The sequence below is a fragment of the Gallus gallus genome, chromosome 3 (genome assembly GCF_016699485.2).
Source record: "Gallus gallus isolate bGalGal1 chromosome 3, bGalGal1.mat.broiler.GRCg7b, whole genome shotgun sequence".
NCBI lineage: Eukaryota > Metazoa > Chordata > Aves > Galliformes > Phasianidae > Gallus > Gallus gallus.
Genome location: NC_052534.1, coordinates 82,617,041 through 82,629,535, shown reverse-complemented (window position 1 = coordinate 82,629,535; position 12,495 = coordinate 82,617,041). Strand labels below are relative to the sequence as shown.

Genomic DNA, 12,495 nt, shown 5'->3' with positions numbered 1-12,495 from the left:
CTTAAGGTTAATTCTGTATTAGGGAATACAAACCCTGGGGATCTAAGGAACTCATGAGCATCTGTCTCCAAGAATCCCATTTCTTGTCATTGCATGACTCTATGAGTTCCTAAGGTGTCTTACATTTCCTAATTAACAGTCTTCTGGAAAAATGTAGACCAGCTGCTCTGTGTCTGTAAATTAATTGTCTCATAAATTCTGAACCGCTAACCAACTTTCCTCTTCCTTCAGCTGTCTAGTTTGAAGATTTTAATGACTCTGTCATGAGCAATTAACCGTTCAACAAGAAAATGCTAAGATTTCGTTTCAGAGGAGAGAGATGATGGCTTTCTGATTCAAGTAGCAGGTTTTAAATACACAGGGTTTTTATTACTACATGTTCAGATCTTGCTATGGTCAACTGAAGTCTCCAGCTGCAACAGCAAACATGTTAGTTTCTATACAGTTTATGATGGGAACGTGATATTCCCATCAAGGAAGTCATCAGAGACATGCCATTGAATTTTAATTTAGGCAGATGTATGCAACATTAACTTCCTTTTTTTTTTTTTTTTTTTTTTTTACACTTTTGCATAATGTGATGAGTGTTGATTTTGTTCAGTGCATCTCGAAGGTACCAAGCAGTCTTTCATGTTCCAGTATATAATTTCCAGTGTGCTTTGATTGCTAGCACTTCTGAGATGATATTTCAGTCAGAGGTTATTTGAGGTTTCTTACACCACAGGGAAGTTTCGTCTTTTTGCAACATTTTATGCATATTCTCAAGGATCTCACAGGCTCTTATTTCTGTTTGTGGAGTTTTTTTAATTGCTTACATTGTGACCATATTTTTATAGCTATAGAGGCTTTAAAATCAGATTTTCCGGGGGGTTGTTAGCACAGCTTCTTTTATTGGTATTTCTAGGAGTCATGACAAACACTGCGAGCAAGAAAGGTGGGAAATCAATGAGAGATGATCTGAAGTCTCATCATAAATTAATATGATATTTTTCTGTCTTTTCTCTATTTCTGAGTGCATTATCTGGTTCTTAAGCCTTTTGCATTTCTTCTGATTTCTGTATGGTACCAATGAGTTGCCATGATTGCAGTGTATTTTTACAATTCATTGCAACTAAGCTTTTTCTGGCTTAATATTAATCTGTATCAAGTAAGGAGGCTATTGTCCACGTCTTCAGATGTGTAATTTTTTGAGCTATGCATATAATAAAGTGCTTTGAATAGAATTCCTGATTTACAGCAGCAAGTTGTGCTGAATGGCAAACTAAATACATCAGTCTTTCTTTAATGAAGGTGAGGGGAATCTGCTGAGGATAATTAGAGGCATTGATCCCTAGTGGGGTGGGAGACAGTGCTGGAGCATATTTTCCTCTTCATTCTTCCTTTGTGGCTGTTCTTGCAAGACATGATTATTTTCATTTTCCTTCTGTGCTTTTATATTCCTTCCTTCTGTGCTTTCACTGTATTTACAGAGATGCTTTGCATGCATTCAATACCTTTGTTATACCAAAAACTGGTTCTGCCCTGCTCTATACCTTATGTTTCTTCTTTGGTGACCTGTGAACGATGATTCATGCTGTGTGCTTACGTGGTCACAGGTCTCTGTTATCATCCTTTGCTTGGGCTTTCAAGGCCTCTCTTTGTCATCTTTTTAATTCACATTCTACAATACTCAGGTATAAGGTCACTTCAGTCAGCCCTGCTTCTAAACATCTTTGGAAAGGGCGTACAGATCAATTTAATCTGAAATGTTCTCCAGCATACAAAAATGAACAAAATACAAAGCAAAACAACTGAAACTACATCACAATCTGCTCTGGAATTTTTTCAGAATTACACATTGATTTGTGAATAATTCATCTTTGCTTTCCAAAGGCTTTTTCTTCAGCATATTTTTCTTGCATTTTATTATGAAGAATGAATGGCTGTAAATAAGCAAAGAGCATAAAAGCAGCTTTTTGTTTGAACACCTTTTTTATTTCTCCATACATGCAAAAGAAATGCACAAGTCAGAATAAATCATAACTTATAGCCTACTCCTTACATAATGGCAGGCACCTTGGTTGTTCAAGGTCAAGCAGTAGTCAGCTTCTACTCAACAGTACTCAGGTTCCCTCAGTATCTGCCTCTTCCTCTGGAGCTGTTATTTGTAATTAGCTTAGTAACTGTTACAAACCCTCAACACTGCAGAAGATCCGTCAGGACCTTAATGTTTATTAAATAACTAAATTTTATTCAAGTTATGTTCAGCTATATTTAAAAAATGTTAATAGAGCACAAATCTACTTACATCCATTGTAATAATTCCCTTTTTACAGACACAGAAACCAGAAAATGCCAAGGGAAATTGACTTGCTTAGTATTCCTATTCAGCTCAGTGGCAGATGTTTTAAGGCTTAGATTCTTTCAGTCCAAACTGAAGCTCATTTTTCAGGATCACTATTTTTGTTGCTTTTTTCATTGTCATTAAAAGAAAACATATTCCCTATAGGTAATCTGAGCCTAGCTTTTTGAAGACATAACTCTTTGTTTTGTCTTACGTTGTATCTTTTCCTTATACAGAAGAATAAATAGCTGCAGTTCAAAAGTACCTTAGAAGCGTGCAACTTGAAATCCTGTTCCTTAAATCTGTTTTCTGTGAGAAACAGTGTGAGAAGCCTGTTGAACATTTTAATTCCCTCTTTCTGTCTCACTGCTGTAATAGAAATCCATGCTGCTCAGACGAAAGAGACTTGTGTTTTTGTCATAGTTATGTTTGTTGTTCTTTTCAAACATACTTGAGAAAAGAACTGTAATAATTAACATAAAAATATATTATTTGCACTTATTTAAGAGGAAAAAAATCACAAATTTGCATAGAAATATTCAGCATACATATCTTATGCTTTTGTATGTGATCTGCAAATGTGAGTGGAATATGAATGCATGAAAAATCTGTATTGCTGCAATACATTGCTTACATGTACTGTATGGGAATTTAGTATTCTTCTCTGACAGTAAATTAGGACTTTTGGGTTTATGTACTGGTAAATTACATGCAATTGTTATGGTAACAAAATCCTATATCAATTTGACATGTTTTTTTGTTATGATACTTCTTCCCAGAGTGATACAAGACTAATAGGATTACTTGGGACCCCAGGATCTGAAGGCCAAAAGGGAGAAATTGTAAGAATTTCGGATGAAATTTGAAGAAATTTTGAAGCTGCTATCTATCACAGAATCACAGATAACCTGTCTCTACCACCTTTGCCATAGTATATCTAATTTATCACAATGTTTGTTGAAGGAATAGATTTTAGACATGTCACTCTTTGATTGGTGTAGTCCAATGTCCAGCTAGTATGCCATCCTGAAGGTATTGCATGTAAACCTCTGCCCTCTAATCTGCGATAGCCAAAAAGAGAAAATGCAGGAAGAATTATGTGTGGCTTCCGTAGACCTATCTGAGGAGAACTGAAATGAGATGGCCTGCCTGATAGGGGCAAAAGCCTCCAGATAACTCAAAATTCAGTTAATATTTTAATAGTAAATCACGACCATTAAAAGTAGTTTCTCTGTAATGATGGAATTTCCTATACCAGACAGCCTATAAGAATTACATAGAGGTCAAATTCTGACCATATGACATTATATTGTCTGTAGGTATTTGTCCTATTTAATCAGTGGAATGATTTCTTGTCAGTTGTCTGCTTTTAAATTTGGAAGAAAAAAAAAAAGCACTGTTGACTGCCACAGGACTGAGAGCAATTCATACTGAGAAGCCTACAGATCTGCTGTAGAATGTAGCTGTTTAAATAAGGTTGGAGATGTTTAAATCGTCATTTTCATTGCAGTGAAAGTTAAGATTTTGTGCACTACAAAAAAATAGAGTACAGGTGAAACACGCGAGGAGCTTTTCCATTTGTTAGAATATAAAAGATTTTAAACATATTATATTTTGTTTAAAGGGTCAGAAAGGAGAAATAGGAATGCCAGGTGCAAAGGGTGAAAAGGTAAGTTAATTCATTATTGCTGTGCTTCTGTGCGACGCTAGAAAGTGTCTGAATGTATGGATCAAATCTTGGAGAACGCACTCAGTGTCAAGAGAAAGTTATTTAGGCTTAGGAAAAGATGTGGGCATCTGAATGCCCCTAGTAATTTTCTCAAGCTCTACCTTGAGAAAATATTTACGTATGCAAGTAAACTTCACTGTTCCAACAGCTCACAACAGTCCTAATTTTGCTATTTGGTAACATGTTTAGTTCAATACCATTTCATTTCAGCTGAAGTTTTCTAAGCATTTTTACACAGGAATAGATGTGTATAGGTATGTATTTCTCACAGAAACTATTGCAGTTCATGTATTTATATTTTATATCTTTTATATAGGTTAAAAAAAAAAAAAAAGCAATATCGTTTCAAGAGTTGTTCACCAAAAACAGGCACGCATGTACATTTTACTGCTTGAAAATAACCCTATGTTATCACTTCCTTTATGTTTTTATAGGGAGAAAAGGGGTACAAGGGAGATCCAGTGAGTATAACTACACTTTTAAGTGTTCATGGGAATAATTTACATTTCATGTGTCAGTTTTTTTGTATGGTGTTCTTATAGCAATTATATTATTTGTATACTTCGATTAGATCCAGTGATTCTGTATCATAACGTTTATCATTTCCTTACATGTGCATCAAATTCAAACCAGTTATAAATAAAACACTGAGATGTGGCACAGTACCCAGTTCTTCACCATTTCTATTGAGACAGATGGATTGTCAGTTGTTACTGTCCCTGAACTGAGCTTAAACTACACACTTTTTTGTTCCTTGGAAGTTTTTTCCTCTCTTCCATTTATTTCACAAAATTATGTGTGGGCCATTATTTTAATGGCTCCCATAGTGTAGCATTTAACAGTGGGCAGTACTTTTATAGCCATTTTATGTGTTCATAATTTCTCGCTATTTGGGGGGGTTATTTTAAGAACACTTATTCTTTAAGTGACTGTTTATATGTGTTGCTTTTTTAAATTAACTATTGTCCTCTTTTCTGACATTGGGCAGAAGCTTGTTATATTTTTTCTTACACAACTGAAGGTTGCTTAGATACTTGTGATAAACATAATAACCAAAATAAGGCATACTGTAATAATGCGTTGTTTTGGAGATTAATGTTATGTCACAAGTAGTGCTTTACTGGGAAAGAATAAGCTTTGGACTAGAGAAGATCTCAAGCGAAAACTTCAAGCAATTGTTCCTGAAACCTCTAGTAAAACCTGCAGGCAGAATTAGCTTGAAAGAGAAATGCCTTTCAAAGTTTCCACAAGACATCAGAAAATCTTTAATTTTTTCCTCAATATTTTTTAAGTTTGCAACTGTGATACTTTAGGGTAGAGAGTTGAATTATTAGTTGATCTTAGTTTAAGTTTCTACTTCTTATGGTCATATTTTCTGTTTTCAGGGAGAAATTGGAAAGGAGGGATCAAAAGGAAATAAGGTATTTTTTTTACTAGCACATGCTAAATTAATTCCTAGTATGCATATCTGGTTCTGGAAGAAATAATAAAAAGTTGTTATTTTCTCAAAAAATATCATTAGGGTGAAACAGGAGACCCTGGACCACCTGGTCTCATTGGAAATCCAGGATCTAAGGTATGTGAAAAGTATCTTTGTAGAATTAACATAGCAACTACAGACATTGTTGTATGCTGTGTGTGAATTTCATTATATGCTGATAGTACCTAGGCTACCTGTATAATCAAAAAGCATCACAGGTGATGTAGGTGGGGGTCCACAGACCTGTGGCTCCCTGGGGTCATAAAAATGATTCTCTATGTAAACTCCTTAAACTGGAATATAAGCATAAATAACAATAAGTGTATGCATTATAAGAGGTAAAACAAGTTGTAGTCTTTCGTGAAGAGGTAGACATAGAAGCAGTTTTTGAATTACCTGGCAGGTGCTCATTCTCTTCTTGGAAAAGAGCTATTTAGAAAGACTAGTGCACTGAAAGACTCCAGAATATAGGAAAAAAATTACAAAGCAGAGATAAAAAGATGACTTGATGCAAACCCTAATGATCCTTTGGATCTCTACAAGACCCTTCCAGATGGTATAAAGTACCTGGTGATGGCGATGACCTGGGTTCCCATAGCAGTAACAAGTTATTTCATCAGCCTGTACCTGAAAGTACACATTAACCTCCAAAGTGATGACTTTTATCTCAAGTGTGTACAATATCATCTTACAGGGACTGCAAGGACCTCCAGGACCTATAGGACCCAGGGGAGAACCAGGAGAAGTTGTATGTATTGTGTAATTTCATCGCACTGTGTAAGTGTGGCATGTGAGCAGTTAGCTAGTGAAACAGTGACATAGAAGGTCCTCCTCTCATGAGTGGTACTATAGAAACGCTGTCAAAGCACAGTGAGCTTCTGTGCTGCAGTGTAGTTCTGTGTTTTGCTTATGTTCTTTTTCTCCTTGTGTTACTGTCTGCATGAGTATGTGACAACAGTGATACTTTTTTTTTTTTTAATTCACAGTTAATTAACTCTACAAAGATTGCTCTTGCCTCACAAGATTAGGTGAAAACTGAAAATCTCTGGCAAAATGTGAAAAGTATTGTAAGCGTGAGCTGGAAAGAACAGTGTGTGTGGAGCAAAATGAGAATAAGTAGGGAAAGTAAGAGTACTCCAAAGACTAAAACACACTGTGTTCCTTATTCTTTCTGTCTATATTTTCCTACTATCCTGATTTGATTTATTTTTCTTAAAAAGGGTAAAGATTATTAAGAGGAACAGAATTTAAAAAAAAAAATGTGTTTACTGTCTTAACATTAGGCCAAATTTATGAGCAAAACTCGGTCAGAACCAGACTCATCCTTTACCTAATTCTGTTAAAATAAGAGCAGCGTTAAATTTTTAAACAGAGAAGAGATATTACTTGGGAAGAAATTAATAGAAAACCCCTTTATTGAATTACTGTTAAATTACTAAAATACTCCTGTAGAGAATGGAAAAAGAGATTAATCTTATGATTGTCAGTTGGTATTACAAATGTAATTTATAGAGACTTCCTGACAGTCGTAAAACACTGAAAGCCATTGTATGGCTGCTGTTGGTGAAAAATAGCTTAGATAGGGAACATTGGCAGGTGCCAGATAATATGCGTGTTCATATATGTGTGACAGCGTCAAAACTTGAACCTCTAAAATCAGGATCATAGAATCATAGAGTCACCAAGGTTGGAAAAGACGCACAAGATCACCCAGTCCAACCATCCACCCATCAGCAATAGTTCTCACTAAACCATGTCCCTCAACACAATGTCCAAACATTCCTTGAACACCTCCAGGGTTGGTGACTCTGCCACCTCCCTGGGCAGCCCATTCCAGTGCTTGACCACTCCAGAAAGGTACCAGAAAGGTACAGCTTTCTCAGTGCAACAGTAGGAGCTGCTTTTAAATTCTGATAGCACCTGTACTAAACAAAAGTGACACAAATGGGTTCTTCAGTTAATAGAGACATTAGAGAGACTCACCTGTGTGGAGACTGATCATCTGTTGTGCACATATACTGCTTGGACAGAAACGATCAAGAGGTGAGAGCGCCAGGAAGAAGAAGCGGTGTCAAAAAAGAAGAGTTCCTGAAAAGAAGAGCTGTGCTCAGATGGAATATCTTGGCTAGAGTAATGGTTCTGGAAACCACTGAAGGCTGTGGAGATCAGGGAGATGCATGGTAACATTTGTTAGCAAGCACCCAGGGAGCTTAGCCACTAAGACTGGTAATGAAGACAACTCACTTCCCAACCACCTCAGAAGAGCAGCACTCTCCTTGATGGAAAAGATCAAAAACTAATGAATACAACACTAATGGGAACAAGTGAGTGAGAGTGTGAAATAATCAAGAAGGATAAAAAGCTCTCATCTCAGCTGTACTTAAAGAAACCCAAATATCCAGATTCACTACAGGCTGTCAGGTGATGTCAGAAGCAGGATACAGACATTTTGAACCATGAGACCACAGCCTGTGAAGGGGAATCCTCCAAGAGGAGTGTGTGCACGTACATGGTCACGATGTCTGCTCCACAGCAAATAGATTTAAACTTCCCTGTATTCTTTTAAATATTTGGTATTAGCAGAATATTCTTCAGGTATCTTTTTTTTTTCTTTTAATTTGAAAGACTGGTTGTAACAAGTAGCTGTCTTTATTAAAGACGGAATACAACAGAGAGAGTGAACACAGCTGTTGAATCCTCACTGTTGGTGTGGACATGTCATCATACTTCATATATAGATGTTTATAAATGTATGTTTTCCACTGTGAAAACAGTAAAAGCAATATATACTTCTTTGTCTTTCTCAGAAAGGTTTCATTTTTGAGATTTGCATTTAAACACCATGCTTAGATGTGACTGTTTGGTTTCATCAGTTTTTGACATTTACTGTGGAAATAAAAAAGTTTGATACAATAGTTGGCTGAATAAAATGGAAAAGTTATGACAGAACTTTTACAGAAGTTTTCTGTATCTATTCAAGCATAGCAAGAGAATCAGCTACTGGTTTAACCTTCCAAAGTATTTGATTAGTTTCTGTTTGTTTTATTTTATCCCATTTCATTGTATTTATAAGAAATCTTTGATAAAACAGCAACAGAAGATACTGAAGTTAAAATGTGAAAAGTCACAAAAAGATTTAGAAATTATGAAAGAATGTGCAGGATTAAGTTACTGAGGCTTTTAAGAGATAAGATTGCATCATGGACTACACACTTCTTCGTGGTCAAAAAAGATAAGACACATCTGTTACTTAAAACTCAAGTTGGTATCTACAACTAGCTCCCTTGAAAAAAGTTTGGTTTCTAAGACTTGGGAACATTTTGAAATAAAAGTAAAAGAAAAATAAAAATACCTCTGCAGTTCTGTCCTGAAAGGGTCCGGGAAATAATCTTGGTTATTAAGTACTGATTTAAAGAAAAAATGATTCATAAATTTTCTTAATGAAGCATTATTTAATTTGTAGTCTTTAGCATTATGTGTCAGTACTAATGTACAATAAATAATTGAATCTAAGCTCATTTTCATCTGTAATTTGAAAGATTGAAAGATTTCAAGAGAATAGATACAAAAATGTTCAGTTTTATTTATATATATACACTTAACTATTTTATTATTTTTATTATTATTGTATTGATTCCAGGGCTTACCAGGAGAGCATGGGTTACCAGGAATGCCCGGAGTTAAAGGAGAAAAGGTATATTCTAACTGTTCTTCATTAAGATTGGTAAAGTAGAGCCTATTAGACTGTCTTGTGACGACTGTTTCAATTCATCTGTAGTGCATCTGTGCAGCAGCTGTATGAATTGATTTAGAAATGTACAAGCAGCAACTGCCGTCTCCTTGGTTATATTGCAGGCCAGTTTGTCAACCCAATTGCTCTTTAGATTCATAATTTAAGTGTTATTTCAAGAGAGGTTAAGTTGGACTCTTACAATAAAAATGTGCCATGCAGAAATACCAGTTTAAGTTCTGACAATAGAATAGCCTCTCAGTGTTGTGCCCTAACGAGGCTAATGTCTAAAATCATGCTTCATGGCCAGACTTATTCATCTTGGCAGAGCACTGAGGCAGACCTGAGCCAAGTCCGGGATCTCTTTATGGCATTGTATTGTGCTGCGTAGACAGCCTCTTGGTTGGAATGCAGCTACATCAGTAAGAGTTATGTATGTATATGTTGTATGTAGGGAGGGGGAGAAAAGACACTGTACAGGCACATTCTGAGCTATGTGAAGTGTTATGATATTTATACATCTTGGGACACAGAGGAAATTAATAAAATCACTTAACAGCTTCAAGAAAAATAGCAAGCTGATGAAAAGGCAGGAGGGGAAAATAATTGTGGAATAACAACAAAAAACATACTAATCTTTCAAAATGGGAAGTAGTGGAATCAGAAAGAACCACAGGCAGTTATGCAGCAGCATGGACAACATCATAAAGAGCCTCAGATTTACGTGTGTAAGCAGAAGTTGTAGAGATGTGGAGCAAGGTGTGCTGCATGCACTGAAAGGAGAAGTGTGAACAGGAATACAATGAAGAGGGATAGAGAAAGAGGGAGTGAGTCTGACATTCCTACAATGGAGACATCATCAGGGCTTAGTGACAACCTGAATTCTGGGGAGCTGGGGGCATAAGAAATGTAGATCAGATAAATTACAAGCATGGAAAATTGAGAAAATGTTGGTTACTATTATGGGTGCTATGGTCCATGCCTCTTTTCCTGTAACTTTTTGAAGGAAATATATTTTTGATAGAAAATTGAGGCTTTAAATATATTTTCCATACTTACATATGTAGCACTTTCAGAAGTTCATTGGTAGCTGTGAATAATGCATTAGGAGAACAACACACAGGATTTTCCTACCTCCCGAGAGCTGAGTTCTTATAGAGGCAGGGAGTTGAACCTCTGTGGAATTAAATGTGATAAACTTGATAAATCAATGGTAATGATTTTGATAGCTGCATAGCCTTTATCTTGTAGGGTGACCCTGGCGGGATCATGGGACCTCCTGGACACCCAGGTCCAAAAGGTGAGGTGGGGCCACCTGGACCAAGTCTGCCTGGAAGACCAGTAAGTCTGTGATTTGAAAAAGTTTTTATGACTTTATTTCTTGTAGGGATAATGTGAAAGGATTTTCATTGTGCAGTGAAAGTAATGCAGTAAGAACAAGTAATTTTCAGATGTGATTTCAAACTTGAAATATATATTATAGTGTTATTGTAAGCACATTAAAATATATAGTATTGCTAGCAGAAGACCTACAAGTGATCCTAGTGACAGTACTATTAGCAAGGAAGGCATATGTAAATCTACCGTAGCTTACTCATAAAGGCTGACTAGTTTTCACAATAAAATTCACCTGGTCTCTTTCATTTCAAAACATAATTTGTGTTTTCTTGTTTTTATTTCTGTGTTGTTTTTTTTTTTTTTTCACTAGGGTTCCGCTGGTATTCCTGGAAACCCAGGTCCACGAGGACCAAAGGTATAAAAAGTGATTGCTGTTTCTGTAAATACAGGATAATAAACTAGTTTGTATTTTCAGACCTGTTTTAACTGAAAGCCTTGTGACCTTCTTAGGGAGAAAGAGGACTGCCTGGTCTTCAAGGAGCCCCTGGAGAGATAGGGCCTCCAGGAATAGGTATTCAGGGATCACCAGTAAGTATACCAGTGCCCACAATTTGGGCTTCTCACTGTGCATCACTCGTGAACTCCATTTTGACTCAATTCACAGCTCAGCAACTTTTCCCTTTATCTAGACCCACACAGATCTAGTGCTCACTGAAAAGTATAAGCCTAGAGACATGAGAGAATCAGTGGCTATTTTACTGACAAACCAGTAATGATGTTACACACCTTCAGACTAATTGTGTTTGTTTCTAAGCAGCCGTAGTTTACAGTTGTCAGCAAAGTCCAGTGTGAGTAGTGGTACAAGAGAAAAGGTTTATTCTTAACTGCATATGATGGCATTTTGAAACCCATGTCAGTACTGGAAGAGGCAAATGCACATGGAAAATATGTGGGAGGCTTTGCATCAGCTCTTTCAAGCTTTTGCACTTGTGATAACTGCTAATTGCTAGTTTAAGTCTACTGTTTATATAGAAAAACCTTACAGTGTCCAGATATAATGTCAGGAAATAGTGAAGTTCTCATTTTGTACAACTTTCCACATGCATCTCTTTGCAGTTTAAATTCAGACACGAAACAAGTTGATATCTAGAGAACTCAAACTAAATAAAACTTGTGCTGTTTCAACTACTTAGTTCATTTCTCAGTTTTCTTTCTTTCTAGTGCCTTTATGTAATATAACATCTACAGTGTCTGCAGATTGTTCAATAAAAAAAGTACTTGTAGAGGTTGAAGATGTTATTGCTTGAGTTCTACTGTGGTGAACTGGGTGATGTCTCATCAGTCTAGGCCAGTATACTGAAGTAGTATGTTTCAGTTTATTAGCAGAACTCAGAGAGGAAAGATTTGAGAAAAGAGATTGGAGATTTATGCTGGAATTTTAATTTAAGTATAATTTAAAATAATTTATTCAGATACATATTTTCATTCTCAATTAAAAAATTGACCCATTTACGTTTAAATCTAATTATTTTTTACTCAACAGTCTGTTTTCTCATGAATCGCTGAAAACATATTTTACCACAGATCATTCTTATTTGCCATTTCTTGCCCTTAAAATTGTACCTCAGCAAAATCATGATCTCTCTAGTTTAGGTAAAATTAGATCTGTATTTAAGGCAAAACATTACAAGCAGTGTTTCTTGCAATGTGAACCGAGCCATTATCCCACACTGAGTGTATTTTTTATAATTTTTTTCTCCCTTGTCCCAAAAAGTGCAGGTACTGATTATTTATTATTTGGTATTTTCTTACAGGGTCCTATAGGGCCAACTGGATCTACAGGCGTTCAGGTAGGATTCAAGCTTTCTCTTTAACATAAAAACAAAACAAAACAA

At 36.0% G+C, this 12,495-nt stretch overlaps 1 protein-coding gene across 6 annotated transcripts in view; it reads left to right on the top strand.

The window, feature by feature from the left end:
• Positions 1–12,495, top strand: part of COL19A1 (collagen type XIX alpha 1 chain) — a 189,861-nt gene that overhangs the window by 136,382 nt on the left and 40,984 nt on the right. For all 6 annotated transcript variants that reach the window (XM_040697807.2, XM_040697808.2, XM_004940448.5 and 3 more), the window contains 11 exons: positions 3,103–3,165; positions 3,948–3,992; positions 4,487–4,513; positions 5,438–5,473; positions 5,575–5,628; positions 6,227–6,280; positions 9,173–9,226; positions 10,514–10,603; positions 10,971–11,015; positions 11,111–11,188; positions 12,415–12,450. In XM_040697807.2, the coding sequence (XP_040553741.1) occupies positions 3,103–3,165; positions 3,948–3,992; positions 4,487–4,513; positions 5,438–5,473; positions 5,575–5,628; positions 6,227–6,280; positions 9,173–9,226; positions 10,514–10,603; positions 10,971–11,015; positions 11,111–11,188; positions 12,415–12,450 (582 nt within the window). The remainder of the gene's footprint in view (positions 1–3,102; positions 3,166–3,947; positions 3,993–4,486; positions 4,514–5,437; positions 5,474–5,574; positions 5,629–6,226; positions 6,281–9,172; positions 9,227–10,513; positions 10,604–10,970; positions 11,016–11,110; positions 11,189–12,414; positions 12,451–12,495) is intronic.